The sequence below is a fragment of the Pinus tabuliformis genome, chromosome 6, assembly GCF_031772625.1.
Source record: "Pinus tabuliformis cultivar Carrire ecotype Pingquan chromosome 6, CPIR1, whole genome shotgun sequence".
Classification (NCBI taxonomy): domain Eukaryota; kingdom Viridiplantae; phylum Streptophyta; class Pinopsida; order Pinales; family Pinaceae; genus Pinus; species Pinus tabuliformis.
Genome location: NC_142292.1, coordinates 958,454,110 through 958,477,325, shown reverse-complemented (window position 1 = coordinate 958,477,325; position 23,216 = coordinate 958,454,110). Strand labels below are relative to the sequence as shown.

The following is a 23,216-nucleotide window of genomic DNA, read 5'->3' as shown; positions in this document are numbered from 1 at the left end:
AATCAATTGCAAGAATTAGCAACAACAATGAAAGAAATTGGACCATATAGCAGTATGTTGGTAGAGTACTTTAGGAACAGGGCCATTGTGGGACACTAGCACCCAATAGTGTCCATTGATTTCCATGAGCATGCTATGACTGGTATGATGGTTTTGAGGTAGGGATATGCCTTAGTTGTTTAATCTTCCGATGTGAGGAAGCCTTGCCAAGGGATGGATCACCAAGGATAGGGGATGTCGGAGAACTTGGAAGGTGAGTGACTACACAGAAGGGGTGACCGGATTGTCCGAGAGACTATGTAGCAAAGAAGGGAAGGCCCGGAATATATTTGTTTTGGTCATGAGCATTGCCAGGTAGAATCAAATGCACATTGGGAGTGTGCCCTGGAACAATGAGCCGATAACTGTTCACTGAGAGGATTGTAGCACTGGACATTGGATGTAGATTTGACTTTGCAGTGGATTCTAGACTTCTTGGAAAGGAGGTGAATCCTAGTACTACCTTTGGGGGTGGAGATGTGAGCCTCTGGATTCCCTTGTTGATTGATACGAGCATTGTATCCTTTTATTTACTAGTTTAGCAAATGTGCATATGTGTATGTGGTTATTGTAAATATTGTAATGAGTTATGTTATAAAGCTCCAGTATGCGGTATGTTGTCATGTTGTCATGATGTTTTGCTTTTGAGCAGGTCATTCATTGTAAATACTACAACAAGTTGTGTTATAAAGCTCCATGGGCAGTATGTTTTGCTTTCAGCAGTCTTGTTGGTTATAGGTGTCATTGAACATCGAGGATAGTGTTCCCCCAAGGGGGAGGTTCTATCACAACCCCGGTTAAAAAACTCATGTGAAAATATACAAGACCACAGTTGATGGAACACTTATTCCAAGCTGAATGTTGGGCAAGACATCCTAGGTGGTGTTCATTTGGTTGTTTATGGCTAAGGAAAATCGCAAAGGCAATGGCTAAGGCTTTGAAAAGGCAAAATAGAATTTTTGGCACATTTATTTATGAAAATAATGGAAATTAAGAGAAAAGGAAGGTGAAAGGTCACAAGTTGCATGGAATCAAGAAAGGCAAAGAAGGCAAGAAGAAGGAAGGGGCAAGCAAGGAAGAGTAGGATCAAGCAGCTACAGCGTGGTTCTCTGTAGGTATCACTTTGCATGTGTGATTTCCTTGTTAGATTTGGCATGCATGGTATTGCATGTGGTTCTTTTGCTATTATGGCATGGGTTTTTTCCAAGTGTAACAGTGTTTTCAACCTAGCCTTGCCATTTCCATATAGCCATGGTGTGATGGGGTTCTCATGTTTTGGTTGAGTTGGATTATCGGATGGATTTGAAACTGAGTGGGGTGGATCTCCGAATGATAGAGCACATGGCCTAGTGGTCCCTGAACCGGACTGTGGATCATGGTAAACCCACTGGCCTAGTGACCCATTAGCCAGACTGTGGGTTGCGGTAAAGCCAAGATTGTGTTGCCTCAGTGGGCCTAGGAATCCTTGCCGGTGAATGGCAGGATATACGGTAAAGCCAAGAGGTGTTTTGCTCTCTGTTGGGCCTAGTAATCCCGGGTTTGGGATATGCAGTAAAGCCTAAAGAGTGGGTCTCGGTTTAGGGCCTAGTGATCCAGGTTTGGATTACAGTAAAGCCTGAGAGACTAGGAGACAGGAAAATTCCTCATGGTGTAGGTGGAGAAATCCGGTGGCATCCATGCTTGTTGGCCTAGTGATCAAGTGGAGATCATGGTAAAGCTTGTTATGATGTGTTCATTGTGTTGGCTTTGGAAAGGAAAAATGGCATTTTTGGTACATTTATTTAAAAAATAATGGAAATTAGGAGAAAAGCAAAGCAAAAGGTCACATGTTGCATGTGAGGAGGAAATTGAAGGAAAACGATGGAAAATGAAGAAAATAGAGGCCTCATTGATAAAAAGGCTTTTGAGGATCAGTTGGCAAGCTTGGTCAACGTAACCTTTTGTCAGTTGAGTTTTGGAGCTCCCTTATTACTCTCTCTCTCTCTCTCTCTCTCTCTCTTGGACACTTGGAGTTTCTTGGAGCACTTTGGCATTGAAGCAAGAAAGGCAAAGAAGACAAGAGAAAGCAAAGATCAAGCAGGGAAATGCAATATCAAGCAGCTACAGCAGTATTTATTGCAGGGGTCGATTTGCATGTGTATTTTCCTTGCTAGATTTTTGGCATGCATGGTATTGCATGTGGTTCTTTTCTATCATGGCATGGTTTTTGCCAGGTGTGACAGTGTTCTTCAGCCTAGCCTTGCCATTTCCTGATAGCTTTGATGAGACGGGTTCTCAGACTTCGGTTAATGTGGGATGGTCGAATGGATTTGAAACTGTATGGGGTGGATCTCCGAAATGACAAACACATGGCCTACTGGTGCCTGAACCGGACTGTGGATCATTGTAAATCCATTGGCCTAGTAACCCCTGACCCAAACTGTGGGTTTTTGTAAATCCAGAACTGTGTGCCTCGGTGGGCCGAGGAATCCTTGTCGGTGAATGGCAAGATATACGATAAAGCCAAGAGGTGGATTTCTCTCCGTTGGGCCTACGAGTCCCCGGATGGGATGTACGATAAAGCCTAAAGAGTGTGTCTCGTCGTAGGGCCTAGTGATCCCTGGATCGAACTGTGGATTACGGTAAAGCCTGAGAAGCTAGGAGGCACTCAAATTCCTCACGGTGTAGGTGGAAAACTCTGGTGGCATCCATGCTTGTTTGCTGTTTTTGGTGTGTTTTGAGTCCCACATTCATGCTTGGAATATGGCAGGGGAGTGATTTGTTGAAGAAAGACTTGGCTAAGCCAATCTATGGTCGGGTGGAACGTGGTAGTCCCATCTCCAATTGGTTTATTGCATTCATTAATGAGACATTCATTCCCTTGGTTTTCATGTGTAAATGTATTGATGTATATGTGGATTTTATGGCTGAAATGTTTATGATATTTCTATCCCTATTATGTTGGTTATATGTATGTTCTATAATAACAGGTATGTATGGCTCTCGGCATGTTTTTACTTGTAAATGAATGGATAATGTATCTATATGGTCTAATAGATGATAATGCAACAAATGGCATGAGGGAACAATGGTTCTTAGCGATTCTCAGATAAGTACGAGATCCCTATGTTTAATTATGTTGGTTACACCTGTAGATTACAAGTTTGCAATATGTTTGACAAAATGTTTGTCATGGCTAGTAGGGATCTGGTTAAGGTCTTGTTTAACTTATTGCTTTTACATCATTGTTTCCCTGATCTTTTACTGCTTCTAAGTTATCATTCCATTATGGGTAATGACCTGGGCTCTGGGCCTAAAAAGGTGGCTCAAATCCTGGGGACGTTGGCACAAAATTGAAAAAATGAGTCTCTGAACGCTGGCAGGCAAGCCTGTGAGAGTGACTCTGGGTTTCTGGATGTTGTCATACCTATAGCATGAGAGCAACTAAGGCCGAAGTTGTCTAAACACTCAGTGGGACCCAAAGGCAAGTTGTTTGAAGTGTTGGATTGGTTCCTGTGGGTCCTGAAGCTGATATTGAATGTTTGGGTGTTATGTTTCCGTTGATTCCACTTCCTTAAGGTCACATAGGAAGTCGAATCCAAACATAGTAGCCTCTCATCGCATGTTTACCCTGGTTGGCTAGTTACTTGGGTAAGATGTGGGAGGAGGGTGTTACAAGGAACCAGGTTGATGGCCATGATGATGGGGTAGAGTTCAGATATTGTCTTTTGCCTACGTGCTAAATGTATTTCTCCCGACCATCTTTTGCATTTTGTGTACATTTCCCCCTGTTGAATGTGGCCATATATGATTTTGTCTTTATTTTCAGCTGCATCAACCTCTGGGCTTCATTCTAGGCCATGACCCAAGGTGTGGGCAAGGGGAAGGGGCAAGCTAACCCTATGTGGACCCAATGGAGGAATGTGGACCCAGGCGGGAGAAATGATGAATGGGGTAATAATGAATGGAAAGAGGGTAATATAAGCAGATAAGGGAGCACGACCACGTAACCAAAATCAGGGTTTCTCATTAAATACCATTCCTGGAACCAAATGGTTAGTAAAAGAGATCCCACGGGACTAGAATCCAAGGTTAATTCCTAAAAGGGGTCTAGGGAACAAAAGCACAGACCTAGTCCATTCTTTCCGCTGAATTCCCCCATTAATCCATGCCCAGAAATGTCAATGATAAGCAAACTACAAAACTCAATTTCCAAATGGTGAGGCATACTTTTAGATTTGGGAGGCCCACCTTCAAACATATGATCATGTTAAATGGGCGAGGGACCACATGGCTAGCTCAGGTGGCGAAGAAAATGGCACAATAAGCTAGCTAGTGGCTGCAAGGGGTTGTTGGATGCCGGTTGAGGACCACCTAGAAGAAAATTTTCCTCCTAGGGATATTACCCACAAAATGTTGGGTACATCTGGCTCCAACTAGGACGTGATCCCTCGAAGAAGTGGGCGAAGCTACTCAAACAAGAGGTCACGAGAACACCAGCGATCTCTTCGTTACCATAGACCTATCACCTGCACATATAATAGATGGAAAAACACAAGGCAACATGCTTTTGCGACGTCTCATGATCGCACATGCTATATATTAGGCCATAAAATCAACATAAAATAAAATATGCAATATTCATCTATCTACCATGAAAAATATCATATGATGTTAGTTCTAATGCGGAAATCAACATGCAATGCATCCTACTCTAACATGCATACAGTAAGGTTGATACTAAGTGTAATCATAATGCCAATGCAACTAACATATCATCGCATCAATATATATATGCCTGTCAGTATGATTACTCATGCAGCAACTCCCAAGTCGAATGTGGGCATAGTCACATGGCGGATGAAGCGGGTGGGGGCAGGAAAATATGATCTCCATCTGAGGTAAAGGGAAGTCCTAGGAGAAAGAAAATAGGTCAATCTAGAGGTCCCAGACTTTCCTTCTAGGTACACAATGGTGGAATGAATGACCACGCTCAAGAACTCCTCATCACAACATTGTTTGTAATAATATGCTTTGAAGATGTCACACGATTGTGATGAGAGGGGAACAAAGGGTGAGAGAAAGAAGGAGTGCAACAAATAGGTCGCTCAATGTGATGGTCACATTGGAGAGGAGAGGTCGCAGAGTGATCATAATCCTGAGGATGGGTTAAAGGGGATAAAGTATATTCAATGAAGGGTTCTTTCTTGACACCATATTTAGAAAGGGGAAAAGGGGCATGGTCACTCGAGGCTATACCAAAAGGGATGAGGGACTTACTTGAGGAAGACTCAAGGTGATGAACAAGAGGGAAAGGCAAAGGGGAGGGTGAAGTGTCATATTCAACGGGTTTTCCTTCCCCACAATCTAAAGGCTCAAGTGATTTGAATACATAATCATAAGGTGGGTAGGTAAGAGCCTCATTGCTTTCCTCATTATAAGCATCAAAGGTTGGGCTTTCATTAAAAGGAGAGTCAAATATTGGGCTTTCATTATAAGGAGAGCCAATCACTTCCATCAAAGATTGTCCTTCTTCATGCAAGGGAAAATAATAATTCTCCTTCCCAAGGTTATCGATGGAGATGTCATCGCAAGTAATGCCCAGGATAAAGAAAAAACCAATCTCAATCTCATCTTCTTCGTCAATATCATAAATGGGAGCACAACCAAATTGAGGCCCAACAATCTCCCATTTCTCCTTTTCAATGTGGAAGTAATCTCCAATGTCATCTTCCAAGGAGCTCATGTGATCACCTTCCTCAAGGTTCTCAAAAGGAGAGTCATTAGGAGTGATATCCTTGAGAAAGGTAAGTTCAGTCTCGCCTTACTTTCCATAGCCTCATTCTCCTCAACACGTGCTCTCAGAATCATCATGTCCAACCTGTGGCCTAAACGAGGGCTCATCTTCAAGATTCTAAAGGTCGTCTTCATCTTGGTTGGTTGACAAGCGAGACCCCTCTTCTTTTCTCTTCTCTTGAAAAACAATGGCTAAGGTATTTTGTACATGATTTTGGTAATACGCTTCTAGGAGGAGAGCATTAGTGGGGTTCTCTTTATATTCACATTTCATCTTATGAAGCTTTACCTCTTCATCATATAAACAAGAGAATACTTCATTAGAATTACATTCCCTTACTAACCCCTTGCATTACCTACTATATTCATCCATTCTTTCTTGTGTGATTTGGAGGCTTTCAGGATCCAACTCTTCGTCGTCCTCAGAAGAGATGTTTTCACTTCACTGATATTCGCACCCAATTCCATAATTGGTATTTGCTCATCATCCTCATTTTCTTGGTCATCAAAATCCTCATCTGGTAATAAGCCATATTTTTCCTTGATCTTGTGAGATAAGGAATTAAATGCACAAGTATAATAGGCAAGCTCCAAGAAGAGATAATATGTGGGCCCTTCTTCATACTTCTTCCTTATGTTGTCGAGGTTTGACCTGCTCTTGTTATAAAAATTGAGTAGGAAGTCCTTGTTCTTGTGCTCTATTAGATGATCACAAAGCTCAAGCCACGAATCCAATCTCTCTCGTAGGTCTTGTTCTTCTTCGGGGCTAATGTCGTGGATACTCTCTTTACCCATTTTTCATGATCTTGCATATAACGCGAAAATGGACTCGCATGGTGAATTAAAATGCCTTTACAAAGGCATGCCTCACCCTACAAGCATTGACTTTGAAGTTTAATGAGGAACTAGGACTTCGTTCCTCCAATGGTGTTGCTAAATGATATATCAATAATGTCGTATGGGGAACAAAACACAGGTTTCGTGTCCTCGGCAAAGGCGCCAAAATGTTACCGCTCAAACTAGCAGGGGACCTACAAGGGATCCCTAAAGGGAAAATAATAGGCCAAGGGCAACAAATGGAGACTTAGCCCACTATCACCTCAACTAAGGCTCTCTTCCTTTTAAAAACTTTCACCGATGGGAGGAGACCCAATATGTATGGAATCACCAATGAAGAATAAGTCAATAAGTGGATATGAGTGACCCAAATGAACCCTTTGCCAGAAGAGTTTGAAGGATGGAGCTTGCTTGCTTTTTAAGCAAGGTACTATGTATTCTAGGAAAAGGAAGAGAGGATTTGAGGGTTAGGTTTATGAGATAAGACTTGTGAAGGAATTTCCCAATCCCTAAAATCCTTGCAAGAATTGGTATCCCGAATGGTTTTTGAAGAATGATCATTCAAAGGAGCGAGACCACACGAGGCCAAGTGGACCCAGTCTAGGGTATGAAGAAAGAATGTAGCAACCAGTGATATTATTACCTTAGAAAAAAGGTAAGGAAAGGATCAAAGAAATAATTTTCACTCGAAGATGTGGTTTTGACCCTATAAGGTACTAGCCTTGGGGATGGCAAGGCAAGTTTTGATCCTGGAGCTAGCGCTTGGCTTTTCTCCCAATTCCACTGTCAAAATGGCTTCAAAATCAGAGGAGAGCTTGAGGAAAAGCCAGCACAGGAGACCCTAGGAGATCAAACTCTTTTGGTGGCTAGCTTGTCGAGAAATTGATGCCCTAGGTACCCCAGCTTGGCTAGATCTGGAAGGAGGTGAAAGAATGACTTTTAGTGACCACCCTTGGTAGATCAATGCCTTAACCTTTCGGAGAATGGAGTCTATGATGAATATGAGTAGGATTTCTTGGTTCCCAGTCAAGGAGGCTTCAAGATCACTTTGCTAGCCTTTCTAGGTCAAGAAGAAGCAACCTTGCAGCGTTTATACTTCAATGTGCAAAAAGAATGGCTTATCAAGGTCAAATTCATTAATAAAATTACCCCTAAGAGATTTCGCTCATATTACAGGGTCCATACATTAAGAGATGTTATAATAGAAACAAATTCCAAAATTTCAAGTAGTAAATGCATGCAGCAATTAGCCCTAGAACAGTGAAAATCCCAGTCCAACGTATATGACAAAAGTAAATAAGAACAACATTAAAAAACATGTACTTACATGTACAGAGTATATCCAACCATTCACAATTGGCAAGAGAGCAGATCCAAGAGAAGATAGACCAAAATCCACATATCAAAACTCATCCATAAAGCTCCAATTCATCCTCCAGAAAAAGTGCGAAAATCTCAAGAGAGATAAGAGATCCAAACTAAAGTGATGATGAGCAAATGAGCTCATCTCAATTCTATTTATACACAACTTAGCAGTTCGAATTCTTAGCCTACATAAGCCCCAAAAATAAAATAATGTTTTAATAATTCTACTTTTGCTGACAAGCCCACCAAACTAGTTCATAAATGAAAAAGGAGGCCTATCAAGAGGTCAAATAATAATCTATGCATGTCGTAGGGCCCTCTAAGAGGCCTAATGAGGTCCATGGATGGCACAATGAAGAATAGGATCCTCAAAAGTAGTGGACAAGGGGTTGGCCCCTTGTAATAACCTGTAGTGCTCCAAATGACATGTGGGGGCACACAAGTGTCCTCATGGGTCTCCAAACAAATTGAAGATACTTGTAGATTGCCTACAAGGGCTAGGATGATGGTGTAGGTGATGTCATATCATCATGCAAGCCCTAGATCATCTGCCAAGTGTATGGTGTAGATCTGGGGCCGGCTGGGCGTGATGGATCAGGTGCATCCTCCTCGTCCAATAAGTGAACCACGAGCAATCTCTGAATGGTTGTGGGGATCCATGGAGTGCAATCTGTTGTTGTGGAGGCCCATGGCTCTCAACGCTCACCCTACATGTGCCAATGTAGCCCTCTAGAGGATTAGGACCTTGTATAGGGAGACCAAACCCAAGATGGAAACCATCTGCAATCCTGCATAAGATCCAACGCGTCCCCTAGCCTTCTAGTACAACAAGTCATTAGAGAAATCGAATAAATGAGCTTACATAATCATGGACCATAGGTAGGGACTTCATAATGGCCTGCCCTTCCATAATGGGCTTTGGGATGTGTCAATGTCTCCTAAACTCCAAATGGGGTTAACCAATAATCCTATTAGGTGGTTTCTACTTCTAAAGGGGATAATATAGTCAAGGTACATCCTTCAAAAGGTGGTGTCATGTGACATAGGTGAATGAAGTAGGGAATGAGAAGGGGCAGCCCTCGATCACATGCTGGTGTACAAGGGTAGCTAATAAGAGGGAAGCCCACACTTGAGTTTATAATGTGTAGGAGGGAGTAATTGTGGTACATGAGGTGCCCCAGCCTTGACTTTTCCACCCTTATTTTTACGACTTTTGCCTTTTTATGATTTTCGTTGATTAATTACTTGGGGTTCAAGGGGCTAGACCATGATGTATAAGATATAGCAGTGAATTCCCCCTTTTAAGGTGGGGTGGTTCATTGCCCACCAGGGGTTGGAACAATCATGGGTTCCTATATGATGAAGAAGGCTCATACAAACTGTAGAAACTAGGGTGATGGCCATGATGATGGGGTAGAGCTCATGTATTGGCTTTTGCCCAAGTGCTAAATGTATTTGTCCTGGCCATCTTTTGCATTTTGTGGTACATTTCCCTATTGAACGTGGCCATATATGCTTTTGTCTTTCTTTTCAGCTGCATCAACCTCCGGGCTCCATTCCAGGCCATGACCCAAGGTGTGGGCATGGGGAAGGGGCAAGGCAAACCCTATGGGGACCCAATGGAACGTGGACCAAGACGGGAGAAATGATGAATAGGGTAATAATGAATGGAAAGAGGACAATATAAGCAAATAAGGGAATGGGACCACGCAACCAAAATCGGAGTTTCTTGTGAAGTACCATCACTAGAACCAAATGGTCAGTAAAAGAGATCCCATGGCACTAGAATCCAAGGTTAATTCCTAAAAGGGGTCTAGGAGACAAAAGCACAGACTTAGTCCATTTTTTCTGCCAAATTCCCCCATTAATCCATGCCCAAAAGTATCAATGATAAGCAAATTACAAAACTCAATTTCCAAATGACAAGGCATACTTTTAGATTCAAGAAACCCACCTTCAAACATACGATCATGGCAAATGGGCGAGGGACCACATGGCTGGTTCATGTGGCGGAGAAAATGGCACAATGAGCTAGCTGCTGGCTGCCCGCTGAGGACCGCCTAGGAGAAAAATTTCCTCCTAGGGATATTACCCACAAAATGGTGGGTAACAAAGACCATTTTCTACCATGAATCTAGAGTATTTCTGAAGTTTGTTGCAAATCTGAAGCCTACTAAAATGTATCCATTATGCCACTATGAATCAGATCAATCTGACACAAGTCTCAGATCTTGTTCTGGAATTTTAAATCTCTGTGACCTATTCAGCCCTAAGGTCTATTCTGAACTATTAACCCATAAGCATACTTGAATTCTGCTAAGGGTTTAGGCCAGTTCTAACATCATTTGAAGTCGAACTTGCTGGCACATCTTTTGGATGGTTTGCATTGTTTTGAATGCCGTTTGAGGTTATCCACGGCATACTCAGATCAGCACCTTTTTAAGGTTTTATTCAGTAACAAAATTTGGCTAAGTTAGTAGGGCTTCAAGGGACACTCAGAACTGTATTGAAGACTGTCATATTTGATCTAAATCTATCTCTGTTGTTTCAGTTTGATTCATCACTGAGCTATTTACTTGAGGTAGGACCAAGGACTGAAATCACCTCATCACAAGGAAGGCATCATCAATAAAGGTACACTCTTTCCAATCAGACTTGAGGTATGTTAAGTTGAAATAAAATTGTTTTTCATCAGAGAAATAGAATTGTTGGGAGGCAGGGAAGGCAAAAGTCAGTTTTTTGTTGTGAAGGCACATTTCGGCATCAGCAAATCTATAAGGTACATTGTCCAGGGAACATGGTTCCATTAGCCATTCAAGACTTGGAACAAAATAAAGCAATTAAGATGCTACGGCAAGGTCTTATTGAGAAAACAAGATTAAATCAACATGAAATAAACCCCATGATTACTTACATATAACAACATTACCTCCAAGAGAAAATCTCTATGCATAAAAAAAGACATTATTGTCAATTTAGTGTAAGTTCTCATCACCTAGTAGTTGACACAGGGAGATGGAAATATATAAACTGAAAAAGACATCTATGCTTATTTCACAAACATGGAGAAATTGAGGATGTGGTGCATGTGGGGTTACATTGTCCCATGTATGAACAAGTAAGACAAAATCACTCAATTCAGCATGAAGATTTGAGTAGATTAAATAGTATGTTAATTTTTCCAACAAAATAAATAGGTGGTTATATTAAGGATTTTTTAGTCTTTCGAACACCATCAAGAAAATGAGCATATTGCAGGTTGATACATCTTCGAAATAAATGACATCAAAGCTGTGAATGCAATTTTTCTAAATTCTTCATATAGTCCCATATATCATATATGGTCTCCCATAGGCATAAATAAAAATATTCTACTCTATTCTATACTTAGTAATCCATAAGACCTTGAGTTTATATATGTTATCATGACAAGAAGAAGCACTAAAACATCAAGTATTTCAGAAACGCCTTGAAATATATCAGACAAGGAGAAACCAAATAAATACTAATAATCAGATATTACTCCAAAGCACGCATTATGGTAAGACACACTAGGAAAAGGCATGACCATGGAATAGGAAAATCCAGTTGTTATAGAAACTATCCAAACACTTCAACATTTCAACTGTACGGGCATTATTCTCAATCTTTGCATTAAAGTTCTATGAGTAATGCGTTTGGCTATAAGGAAAAGATGGTGGGACTTACAACACATGCCAAGACCAATGAAATGGCAAAGGAAGACCCTCCAGGTCCATCATGAAAACCAATAGCTGCTGCAAGTGCAGTAACAGATGCAGAATGAGATGAGGGCATTCCACCAGAACCAAGAAGTCTTTTAGCATCCCACCGCTTTTCTTTATACCTGCATATCTAGAATCACAACTTTAAATGCTTAGAAAGCAATTATTTTCCAAACCAGTTAAACTTAAATAAGAAAACTTGCATATACTTAAAAAGGATGATCCTGTATCAATCAAAATTCTTTCAATTGACAACATGACTTTGACCTAATATTCATTCAATTCAATCAATCTCATACATTTTTCAAGATCATACATCTTACATTACACTAGCATAGATCCATCTTAACCCAGATCTATTAAGCACCAAGAAAGACCAATAAGACTGAGGCACAAACCTCTTGATGTTTAAAAGATCCAGGGTTAAGATCACTGTTGCGGGGGAGCGCCCCCCCCCCTTCGAACCCGCTCCCGAAGCGCACTCCGGGCGGGAGCGGGTCGGGAGTGCGCTCCCCAAATCGCTCCCGGACGGGAGCGATTTTCGGGAGCGCGCTCCCGTAAAAAAATTTGCGCTCCCTGGTCTGTGAGGGAGCGCTTCAGGGAGCGATCGCTCCCGCGCTCCCGGAGCGCTTTTTAATGCCCGGGAGCGATCGAGCGATCGCTCCCTGATCGCTCCCGGGCATTAAAAAACGCTCCGGGAGCGAATTTTAAAAATCCGGGAGCGGTTCGGCGGAAAAAAATTCCACCGGACCCGAAAAAACAAAAAAATTTAACTAATTTTTTTTGGTTTATAAGCCCAATGGGCCAAAAAAAAATCATTTCAATGAGATTGAGCTTGAGCTTGAGAGCTGAGGAAGAGCAAAGGAGCAAGGAGCAAGAGCTGAGGAGCAAGGAGCCAGAGCTGAGGAGCGAGGAGCAAGTGCCAAGGAGCGAGGAGCAAGCTTGCAGAGGTAAGTAACTTAATCATTTAGTTAGTTTAGTTGGTTAGGTAGCTAGTTTGTTTAGTTTAATTTACCTGTTTGAGTTTAAAGATCATTAATTTAAATTAAATTAATAAATTAAATGAATTAATCCCAATAAACTAAATTAATTTGCAGATTCAAGACTCAAACCCTACAAACATCAAACACGATGGACCTGGGGATTTTTATTGGCATTTTCCTCTTCCTGGTCCCTTTTCTGGTTATTATGGTGGTGGAGAGTAGGAAACGGAGGGGGCCTGAAACTGAAGAGGTGGATGAAGAAGCCGGAGGAAGTCAAATAGGTGAAAACCCCAGTGAGGAGGATGTGGAGGAGGGTGAACATGAGGGTCAAAAAACTAAACAAGACCAAACTCCATTGTGGAAATATGTTCAGAGGGCTGAAACAGGGAGAGGGGGTGGAACCACTAAATTTCATTGCCCCCATTGCAACACTGATTACACAGGCTCATACACCCGTTTGAGAAGACACCTTTGCGGGAAAAGGGCATGGGATGGAGAGAAACAAATAGGAATCAGAACTTGCGACGCGGTGTCAACAGCAGATAGAGCCAAATACATAAAGGAAGAGGAGGACGCCCAATACAAAGCAAAAAGATCAAGGGGTTTCTTTGAAAGCTCACAAAGAACTCCTTCAGCATCCTCCCAAGGCAGTGGATATGGACATGGAGGCTCAGGGTCATCATCTTTACGCCGTAGAACCATATCAGATTTCCTTGATGAGGGGTGTAGGAATGATGTGGATTCAAAAATTTACAGGTTCCTCTATGCAAATGGGATACCATTCAATGTTCTACGCTCACCTTATTGGCACGAAATGGTTTCTGCCATAAATGATGCCCCTAAAGGATACAAGAGCCCTGGGTATGACAAGGCAAGAACTGTTGGCCTTGATCATGAAAAAGCAAAAATATCACATTCTTTGAATAAAATGACAAGTTCTTGGACTGACAATGGGGTGTCCATTGTATCTGATGGATGGACAAATGTAAAAGGCAAGCCATTGATAAGTGTTCTTGCTGTGTCCCGAAGTGGTCCCATTTTTCTAGCTGCACATGATTACTCAGACAAGTTCAAGACCGCTATCAACATTGCAGAAGCATTGCTTGAAACAATTGAGCGTATTGGCCCATACAATGTCATCCAAGTCATCACTGATAATGCTCCTAATTGTAAGGCAGTGGGAGCAATTATTGAGGATAGATACCCGAACATATTTTGGTCTGGATGTTTGGTTCACACATTGAACCTTCTGTTGCATGATATTGTCAAAAACAAAAATGAACAATACCAATGGATTGGTGATTTGTACAAGAAAGGAAAAAAAATGATAAAATTTATTACAAATCATAGCAATACCCATGGCCTTTTCCGCAGTCACTCGAGATTGGAGTTGCTGAAGATTGCGAGGACTAGATTTGGTAGCTATTACCTCACCTTCAGGCGCCTTTTGAAGGTAAGAGAGGGTTTAGCTAGCATGGTATCAAGTCCAAATTGGCAGGTGTTAAAGGAAAGGGCTACAAATGTAGCTGACATTGCAGGTTTTGAAACGGTGGAGGAGGCCGCTCTTGATGGGCAGTTTTGGACAACTGTGAGACAGGTATTGGATTTCACCAAGCCAATTTATAACATGATTCGGTTTGCAGATACAGACAAACCAGTGATTGGCGAGGTGTATGAGCAAATGGATACCATGTTGGGGGAAATAAAAGACATTGTTAATAACAGAGATCCCGACTTGTACAATCTGATTCACGATTGTGTGTGTGAACGGTGGAAAAGGCTTAACCTTCCACTACATTGCTTGGCGTATATCCTTACGCCAAAATACTACTCAGATTCTTGGTTGGGCAAACCTGCAGCAGGGGGTGGTGTTAGGACCAAACCCCATTTAGATCGAGAGGTAACTAAAGGATATCTGGATGCATTAGAAAAGTTGGTGCCTGACAGGGAGGAATGTGCAGCTGTGCGCCTTGAAATAGGCAGATACTTCACTGGCAGTGGTTTGTATGGTAACTTCCATGCAATGGACGACAAAGATAAATTTGATTCTCTCACATGGTGGGAAACATATGGCGGCGACGGACTTTTGCGAAAATTGGCATTGAAAGTTCTTGCACAGGTTGTAAATTCTTCTTCTGCAGAGAGGTGTTGGAGCACCTACAGTTATATACATAATGTGAAAAGAAACAGGTTCAACGAAAACCGAGCAGAAAGCTTGGTTTATGTGCACTACAATTTGAGGTTGTTGAGCCATTACTGTGATCGGGCTAATGAAGATCCCACATATAAAATTTGGGACAATCACCCTGAGGACGACAATTTGGAGGATGGCATTGTACATATGGAAGAACTAGAAGATGAGCTTGTACGGGATGAAGCTGAAGCAGCTGCAGCAGCCATGCCACCTCCACCTCCACCATCCAGTAGCAATTCTCGGGGCCCGAGTCTTGTTCCATTGCTGTCGCCACCTCCATCAACACCCTCGCGTGGAGGCTCTAGTTCTGGTCGTCGGTCTGGGCGGGAGACTCCTAGAAGACTGCCACGACCTACTTATACTCCTGGAGACTCTCGTGGCAAGGGCCACTTGTAGATTTACAATTTACTTGTCTTTTTTAGTTTCTATTAGACTTGTCACTTTAGTTTTCATAACTGTTCAGTGTTGAGTTTTGAGTCCTTGACTCTTGACTCTTGACTCTTTCATATCATTATGACATTATGATATTTTTTGTAAACATTATATCACTGTGACAATGAAAATTTGAAGTTTGAAGTTGGGCCTTGGCAATTATAACTCATTGGTAATGATTGTGAATTATGAATATGATGCTTTGTGAAAGACTAAAGTTGTTTCATTTCATCTCATTATTCATGTTTCATTTTATAAATTTTTAACATTTCATATCATGTTAACAGTTAGAAGTTAGGACTTAGAAATATCTTCGATATTACTTCTTGTAATGGTTAAACTTGGCTTACAAGTACAACTTGTTACTTTGGTGATCAATGATGATAAATGTTATTGAATTGAATGTTATTTTAATTTATTATTTTACTAAGGTTGATGACGATTATAATTTCTAGATGATTGATGTGATATGGTTCAATGATCAATTTATGTTTTTTTATGTTTTTTATGTCTATTTCATCATTCTACATGTTTTTGTTGACATATATGTATCAAAAATTAAAAAATATAAAAAATATATATATTTTTAAAAAATCGCTCCGGGATTCGCTCCCAAACCGGGAGCTTCTGAAAATGGTCGCTCCCGCTCCCGCTTCCGCTCCCGCTCCCCGCTTCCGCTCCCGCTCCCAAGTAACACTGGTTAAGATGAATCTACGCTCGTTTATATTAATCTTTATTAATATTATTATTTGTCCTTTACTATTATTATTTATTATCAATATTATTATATTATTATTATTTTAACATTTGATGTCAGACATCATTTTTTTTTCCATTTTGTCTTTGGTTTCCAGTCTACACTAAGAAAAAGGATTTTCTACCAACACGTCTCAAGTGAATTCTTCACTCATCATAATGGCAATGAGAAACAATGATGGCATGTTACACATGAGCATGAATGTTTGCATTTTATTTTATTAGTGTGACAGACACATGTTACACGTCAAAACTGTGACGTAAGAAAACTGGTGGATCTAAGAAAATGTGATTACATCAATGACATCATTATTTCACTAGATGATACTCAAACTGGCACCCCCTCCAAACATGGGTGCGCGGAGCCACATCATCCAGCTTAACACCTGTCTGCATGGAATCTCCATTTTTTCCATGCATGCTCATGCTGCCTACTGTGTTCCATTACCATCATTAAATGCATCCAACTCTAAAATGTGAAGATTAGAAAAATCATCAGTAAAACTCCTCTAAAACTTCCATAAAAGAAAGTTGATCCCTGTTAACTGGAGTGATCAATAGTTGACTAATTCACCTTCAGGTTATTGCTTATACCTCATCAACAATGAACCTAAGTGGTTATGTCCAATTCCAAAAATATTGGTTGGAGTGGTTCTTGTCCATTTTAATCTATCTCCTAAAATGTGTCACATAATTGATTTTCCTGTGTGCAAGCTGGAATCACAAATAGATTCTCTTATCCAAGTTTTGAGAGAATATTATGTAATTGGTCATTCTTATTGATGCAGAAACGAGAAAGTAAATCCAATGGTGGGTGGATTCGGTGTTTGTGGCTGTTTTCAGCCACTGATACTAAAAAGTGTAATATTCTAACTATAGAAATACAGTGCATATCAAACATGAACTAAGCTACAGCAAAATAAAACAACATGCAAGCTAAAACCCCACACATACAAATACAATTAGAACACCATTGAGCAAGAACAATCAAATCTGAGCCATTTTATTATAATTGCAAGCCAACCCTTGTACAAAATGAAGTGGAATGAGTGCACCTGGGCTTGCTACAGAAAGCATGCAAAACCCAAGTGAAGAAGAGAGAATCTCCACGCTGAAATTGGCTCAACTGGCTGTACACGCTGCCCAGAAAATCACTGTTGCTGCTGCTGGAGGCATACTGTGATTTGGGTCCTCAAATCTACTCCAAAAATTCTGCAAAATTAGAGATAAGCTCCTCAAACCCCAACCGACAAAACCCAGAAATCTTGGGTTAATTTCGACTGCCCGGAAGTGCCCAAAATTAGTGTGAAATCTCCTACTACTGGCCCTGCGTCCAACCCAGAAGCTCTGCTGCAAATCAGCCCCAAATCCCTGCAAAATGTCTCCGGAAATATGTGTGAAATCCCTGCCCACTCCAAGTCCTGCGCTGTAATAATGCCCAGAAAACCCCTGCGCAGTCCCTGATAGTGAAAAAATCAGCCCCCTCAAATGTAGTGATCTTCAGCTCTGCAATTCACCCAAGAAACTCGTCCCGCAATTTTCCAGGGTGAAACTCCTCCGGAAACCTGCTCTCTAAACTCCACACAATTCTGCCTCTGCGTCCCCAAGAAAACCCACTCTAGCTGAAGCAGATGATGAAATGGCTCCTAACTGCTTGGAGAAAAACAATCCTCCAAAATTCTCTCCTAGGGTGACACTCTTGGTTCACTGAGAGTCGGAATTATTTCCAATTGTCCTAAACAGCACTGGTGGTTCTATGTCTCAAATTGCAATGTCAAAAGCTACAAAATGATGACTTCCTCTTTTATTTATAGTTGTTGCTCACCTCCACCTTGTGGGCTCCACTAATTCGATCTTCCCTTTGCGTTCCTTCTGTTGTGGTTCGATTTTCTCTAACCGGTTCGATTTCCCCTTTTGGGTGGCTCGCACAATCCATAAACATTTTAATTTTTCTTTTCTCCCAAGTTTGCTCTCTCTCCCTTTCAAAATTAATTTATGCTTCCATACCCACTTTTCCTGAGTTTAGATGCCAAAATTATTTATTAATCGCCAAAATGACAAAATTGGGAATTCTCTTTGGCAAAAATATTTATTTTATCTTATTAATATTGTTATTTGTTCATCAATATTATTAATATTATTATTTGTCCATTAATCTTATTAATATTATTACTTTCCCTTTATTATTATTATTAGTATAACATTTGATGTCAGACATCATTTTTTTTCAATTTGGTCTTGGTCTACACTTAAGTGAATATTTCATACCAACACGTCTCAAGTGAATTCTTCACTTATCATCAAGGCAATGAGAAACAATGATGATGCATGTTACACATGAGAATCAGTGTTTGCATTTTATTTCATTGGTGTGGCAGACACATGTTACACATCAAAACTATGTTGCAAGAAAACTGGTGGATCTAAGAAAATGTGATTACATCAATGAAATCATTTGACTAGACGCTACTCAAATTGGCACCCCCTCCCAACAAAGGTGAGTGGAGCTACATCATCAAGTTTACCACCTATATTTTCACGCTGCCTACTATGTGTCGCATGACCATCATTAAATGCATCGAACTGTCAAAGGTGAAGATTAGAAAAATCATCAATAAAATTCCTCTAAAACTTCCATAAAAGAAAGTTCATTCCCATTAACTCGAGTGATCAATAGTTGACTATTTCACCTTCAGGTTATTGCTTATACTTCATCAACAATGTTCCTAAGTGATTATGTCCAATTCCAACAATATTGGTTGGTGTGGTTCTTCCTCATTTTATTCTATTCCTGAGATGTGTTACATAATTGATTTTCCTTTCTGACAGCTGGAATCACAAATAGGTTTATTCTTATCCAAGTTTTGTGAGAATATTATGTAACTGGTTATTCTTATTGATGCAGAAACGAGAAAGTAGAGGCACTGTTGTGTGTATAGGGTGTTTGTGGCTGCTTTCAGCCACAGGGTACTAACAAGTTAGACCAAGCCTCCAAATAGTAGATAGACTCAGTAGGCATAGACTGCAAACCACTGAGGATAGATTAGGTTAAAAGCTGCTAAAAAACGAGGATATATAGGTTAAAAGCTGCTAATCTATCTGGAAAGCCAAAGCAACTTTAAAATCCTGAGTGCTAGAAAGGATAACCCTTAATTTTGAAGTTTAGCAGGCAAATCAGGCAAATCAAGGCTACGGGATGGTCCAATGTACTTGCAATGTGTCATTGTGAGAAACAAGAAATGATTAAAAATGACCTTTGAAGCTTTGGAGAACTCAATCATTTTGGAAAACAATCATATCAAAGTATTCGGTGCTTTCTGCAGGCCCACTTCATCGTGGAGGGGCAATTTTTAAGCACATATTGATGAATAAACTCTATGGAAAAGAGCTTTGGGAGCACCATCAGTTTCACAGGACTTTCTTTCTTGTGAAAAGGGAACCTTCCAATGCACACTTGTGGGGACTATCAACCTAAAGACTCAACAGCCAGCTCAAATCACAGCTAGGTTATAAAAAATTTAGAAAGATATTGATTCTTGAGGGATTGAGACTAACAATGATATGTTGGCCCCTCACCTATGTTAGGAAAGGCCACAAAATTCTGTCCTTGGCATTATCATGTAATACCTAATGTAGATCTGTTATGGCCAATGTAATTTAAGATACAATTTCTTCAAAAGAAAACTTTGAAAGTCATAGCACAGCAATGAACCTTATTTGCAGAGGTTTGACATAGAGTTCTTTGATGATATCTTGATTTATAATAAAATTTTCTAAAAGCACATCAAACATCTAGAAATTGTACTTGATTTATTGATTAGCAACCAATTTTATGGTAGAAAAGCAAGAGTTGGTTTGGTCTCGAACAATTGTTGTTTTTAGAGCATGTGGAAAACAAAGAGGGGTTAAAGGTTGACCACTCAAAGATTCAAGTTATCCAAGAGTGGGCACAGACAAAAATTGTCTCCCATTTAAGAGGATTCCTAAGGTTTTGTCACAAAATCATATATTTATCGAGAATTTCTCTTGTCATGCAGCACCACTGACTGATTTGACCGTTAAAGTAACAGTTGTTTGGGCAAAGTGTTGATGTGAGTGGTAGCTTCAGCAGGTCTTCTACATAGGCTTTGTTGAAGTTTGTAGCTCAGGCAGGTACATCTGCACATGCCTTGTGTCTAGGCGTGCAGAAGTCACCCACATTTCACCTTACAGAATATTTGCTGATGCAACTTAGCCTAAGTTAAAACTTAGGAAAAAGCACATAATCATATGTTGGCTTATTGAGCTAAAATAAAACTTAGATAAATTATTTACTTTACTGATTAAGTTTTATTCTTAGCCATTGACCTCAAGTAAGGAAAAATCTAATCTCAGCCACCCATCACTTTGAGATTAGGGTTAAGGTTAGGATTAGTGTTTTGGCTCAATGTAAAGTTATAAAGGCGAGGCTAAGGTGAGGAGAAGACACAACAGCAGCACAAGATTGAAAGAGGCTTCTCAGTGAGCGTGTGTTGGGTTCGCGATGGTGCAGTGAGGCTGGCCATTAGCTTTCCAGTTTTTATTTTCTCAGTTGGGCCATTATCCCTAGTACGGGAGCCCAAGTAAATTCCGTGATTAATTTATTAATGAAGAACTGTTGATTGGGAAAAAAATTATATGTTTATGTGATTCAAACCAAGTTTTTTTCTTCCCCTATATTTTTTTGTTAGGAATTTGGTTGTGTATTTGTTCAGTTAATAATCGTTGGGAATCGAATACCAGGTGCTTGGTTCAGGGAAATTCTAACTTGGTGTCAGAGCCCCAACTCTGAATCGATCGCGGAATTATTACAAGTGTCAAGTTCGCATTGGATTGTCGGAGCTAGGTTGGCTAGGATTGTACGAACCGATTTTAGAAGAATAATTACAACAACAACAACAAAAATTGAGAGGCAAGATTTTTTTAGGGCTAAGAGGAATTTTTTTTACGAGCAATTTTTTTTAAGGTGGGAAAAAAGATACAAATAAACATAAAAAAAGAGAAATGAGAGCCCATTTTTTAGAAAGGAAAGAAAAGAAAAAAACATTAAAAAAAAAGAGAAATGAGGGCCCATTTTTTAAAAAGGAAAAAACAAAAATTAATAAAAAAAGGGTGTGAGACCCATGGGCTTGGTTGGCCAACAGCCCACCAGTCGCCGACAGTAGCCACGGAAGGCAACTAGCTAACCATCCCACAACGCACCACAACAGCCATAGCCAGCCGAAGCGAAGAGCTATGAGCAAATCAACAACCACAGACAGAGGCAAATCGAGGCAATATATCAGGGACCAAACCAGCTCAACCAACAATAATTTGACCACAACAAGCAGTCAACAACTAGCAAAGAGACCGCATGGTTGGAGTGACAAGTCAGCAAGAAGGATCTGCGCGCCAGTCGAGCTACCTGCAGACACAGTGCACCAACGCCGGAGGGGACACAATTGAGCAAAGTCGTGACCAACAAAAAGAAGTCATCAAGCACCAATGCGAGAGGGGGCACAACTGAGCAAAGCCATGCCCGACAGAAAGAAGTCATCGAGATCAGAGGTGAGAGTCGTAGGCCGACATGAGAAGTGTACCATAGGCCTAAGCGTGTTGCGCAGCTGAAGGGATTCGTCAGCGATGGCTATCACAACCCGTTACAGGGAAGTGCAGAGGTACAAGCATTAAAATTAATTTAACAAAAAAATTGTTGCTAGACTATTGAAGTGTCTGGGCAGCACCCGCGATTTCTTAGTAGGGAGTAAGAAGGCTCCGAGCAGCCTCGGCAATTATGTAGGAAGTCTCGAGTAGCGGGCAAGAAATCTCAGGCAACAAGCAATAGTCTCGGGCAATGGGCAACAATCTTGGGCAATGAGCAGCCAGCAACATGCTCGAGCAGTAGGCAGCGAGCAATAAGCCCGGGCAACAAGTATGGGCAACGTGTAGAGGGTGAAAAGTTAATTGTTGGTCAGTTTGACAGAAATGGCTACTACGCTCCATGACGAAGATAGGTTGGATGGTGCAGGGAATTTCAACACATGGAAGGAGTAGATTGTTTTATTATTTGAGGAGCAGGAGTTGTGGGACATCAGGGAGAAGGTTCTCCAAATTCCCACAGATCCTACTTAGTAGCCTAAATTTAGTAAGATGGACGTGAAAACCAAGAGAATAATCTTGGACTCCATTAGAGACCATGTTATACCTCATGTGAGGGGGAAGAAGTATGACTTTGAAATGTGGGCATCGTTAACCAAGTTGTACCATAGTTCAAACCAAAACAGGAAGATGATGTTGAAGGAGAAATTGAGAAACGCCAAGATGTCTGACACTGACACAATTGCATCATACCTAACCAAGATCACTCAAATTAGAGATGAATTGGCAATAGTGGGGGAAACTATTGCTAGTGAAGAGTTGGTCAGATCAACCTTGAGTGGCTTTCCTCTAAAATGGGGTGCCTTTATTGATGGGATCTTCACACGGGAAAATCTGCCCACATGGAATAGATTGTGGGATGACTTCGTACAAGAAGAGACAAAGAGATGTTCCCAATCTGCAGGTCAACATGGAAAAGATGAAGAGGAGAATTTTGCTAGTAAAGGGCAAAGGTAAAGTAAAGGGAAGTGGGGGATCTACTTCCATGAAGGACATGATTAAAGTGCTTTGCATGTCACAAGATTGGTCACTATGTGAACCAGTGTCCATACAAGGAGGAGGATCAGGTGGTTGCATTACATCAACTGAGATTGATGACTTTAAAGAGAAATTTGAGAAGAAGAAAAAATTCTAGTTGCCTATGTTTCTAACAACAGTACTATTGTGTATGAGGAGAGTGGGTTATAGGTAGTGGCCAATAGAGCATCTAATCACAAGATGGGGATGACGTTAGTGTTCTGCAGTGTTTCAGAGACAAACTCAAACTGCCATGTGAGTTGTGGAGCTAGCACCAAGCATGCAATGAAAGGGGTTGGATGTGTTAGATTCCAGCTAGAGTCGGGAGGATTTTTGAAGGTGATAAGGATGTTGTTTGTTCTAGGGTTGATGGTACACGTGTTCTCAATATCAGCCTTGGATGATGTTGCATATAGAGTC

At 40.8% G+C, this 23,216-nt stretch overlaps 1 protein-coding gene across 2 annotated transcripts in view; it reads right to left on the bottom strand.

The window, feature by feature from the left end:
* LOC149262130 (uncharacterized) overlaps positions 1–23,216 on the bottom strand; it is a 145,622-nt gene that overhangs the window by 98,024 nt on the left and 24,382 nt on the right. The window contains exon 2 of one of the 2 annotated variants that reach the window (XM_089423449.1): positions 11,725–11,881. In XM_089423449.1, coding sequence (XP_089279575.1) covers positions 11,725–11,881 — 157 coding nt within the window. Of the gene's footprint in view, positions 1–11,724; positions 11,890–23,216 lie in introns of both variants that reach the window. The other variant, XM_089423453.1, reaches the window with a different exon arrangement.